The sequence below is a fragment of the Nicotiana tabacum genome, chromosome 6, assembly GCF_000715075.1.
Source record: "Nicotiana tabacum cultivar K326 chromosome 6, ASM71507v2, whole genome shotgun sequence".
Lineage (NCBI taxonomy): Eukaryota > Viridiplantae > Streptophyta > Magnoliopsida > Solanales > Solanaceae > Nicotiana > Nicotiana tabacum.
The window spans coordinates 172,129,585-172,130,869 of record NC_134085.1 but is presented as its reverse complement, the minus strand read 5'-3'; the positions used below and the strand labels follow the sequence as shown (position 1 = coordinate 172,130,869).

The window sequence follows — 1,285 nt, the reverse complement described above, 5'->3', positions numbered from 1 at the left end:
GACTTCCATTTCCTCTGAATGAATTGTTCCTTGTACCCGGTCTATGTAGAGCATAGTTAGTTCTGAATATGTTTTGGTCAGGCCCATTGACATTGAGTGATGGAGATTCCATAGCCAATTGGTTACTTGGCCTGACTCCTATTTGTTTCTCCTCTTGAATTAGAATGGAGAAGTCTTGTGCAATGCTAGGCAATGGGTTCATCATTAAGATGCTACCTCTCAAAACTGTATATACTTCGTTAATTCCCATTAGAAACTGAATTAGTCTGCGATCCTATTCAGTTTTGTGCATGTTTTACTTGGCTCCACAAGTGCATTGACAGCTATATTGTGCACGGTCATTTAAAGTGTTTAGTTCCTCCCAAAGTCTCTTCATTTTTGTATAGTATCCTGTGATGTCCAAAGCACCTTGACTAAGGTCATTTATTTCCTTTTGAAGCTGATAAAGCTTTGCCCCATTGGTTTGATCATATCGATCCTCCAGCTCTTGCCATAACTCCTTGGCATCACTGACGTATTGTAGACTGTTTGCCAAGTCCCTTGAGAGTGAGTTAAGAATCCATGATGTCACCATGTCATCGCATCGAGCCCATTGGTCGAAATTTGCATTATCGGAGCCCGACTTCTTACATTTTTCGGTGATGAATCCGACTTTATTCTTCACGGAAAGAGCTCTGAGAACACCTCTCCTCCAGGATCTATAACCAGTTCCATTAAAAGCTACCGGTACCAGCACTGTTCCAGCACTCTCAGATGGGTGCATGTAGAGTAGACTAGTTGTATCTAGGCTAGGGTTAGTTATATCTAAGGTATCCTTATCTCCGACCACGATTCAGCTCAAACTAGTGAATAATACTGATCAATTGTGAAGGAAATGAGAGAAAATCACTCGATTAACCTGTGAATCTGAAAAACCCTAAATCCTCGATTCTGCGATTTGAGGCCAGGAATGAAAGAGAAACTCCGATTAACAACGATATGAAGAAGTCGAGATAGACGATCTCACAACTAGCGCATGCACTTTGATACCATATTGAATCTGTGTGTTCTCATGGTGGAGATATTCGCTATTGACGAATGAGCTGATGAGAGAGAAGAGAGAAGGAATGTTCGAGATCTAAAAAATGATTTCTGTGTATTACAAAATATCTCAATGTACATGTTATATAAATACGAAGGACCACATATCTGACTACTAGGTGAAAGTACAAAACTGCCCCTAACTAACCTAACTAACATATACAAATACAAATACAATGTAAGTCTCAATATCAGGACTTAAGAT

General features: G+C 39.8%; 1 protein-coding gene across 1 annotated transcript; it reads right to left on the bottom strand.

The window, feature by feature from the left end:
• Window positions 1–295: 295 nt before the first annotated feature.
• LOC107829760 (uncharacterized) lies at window positions 296–763 on the bottom strand. Its single transcript, XM_016657228.1, has one exon. It carries the CDS (start codon window positions 761–763, stop codon window positions 296–298), a length of 468 nt encoding a protein of 155 aa, XP_016512714.1.
• Window positions 764–1,285: the final 522 nt, after the last annotated feature.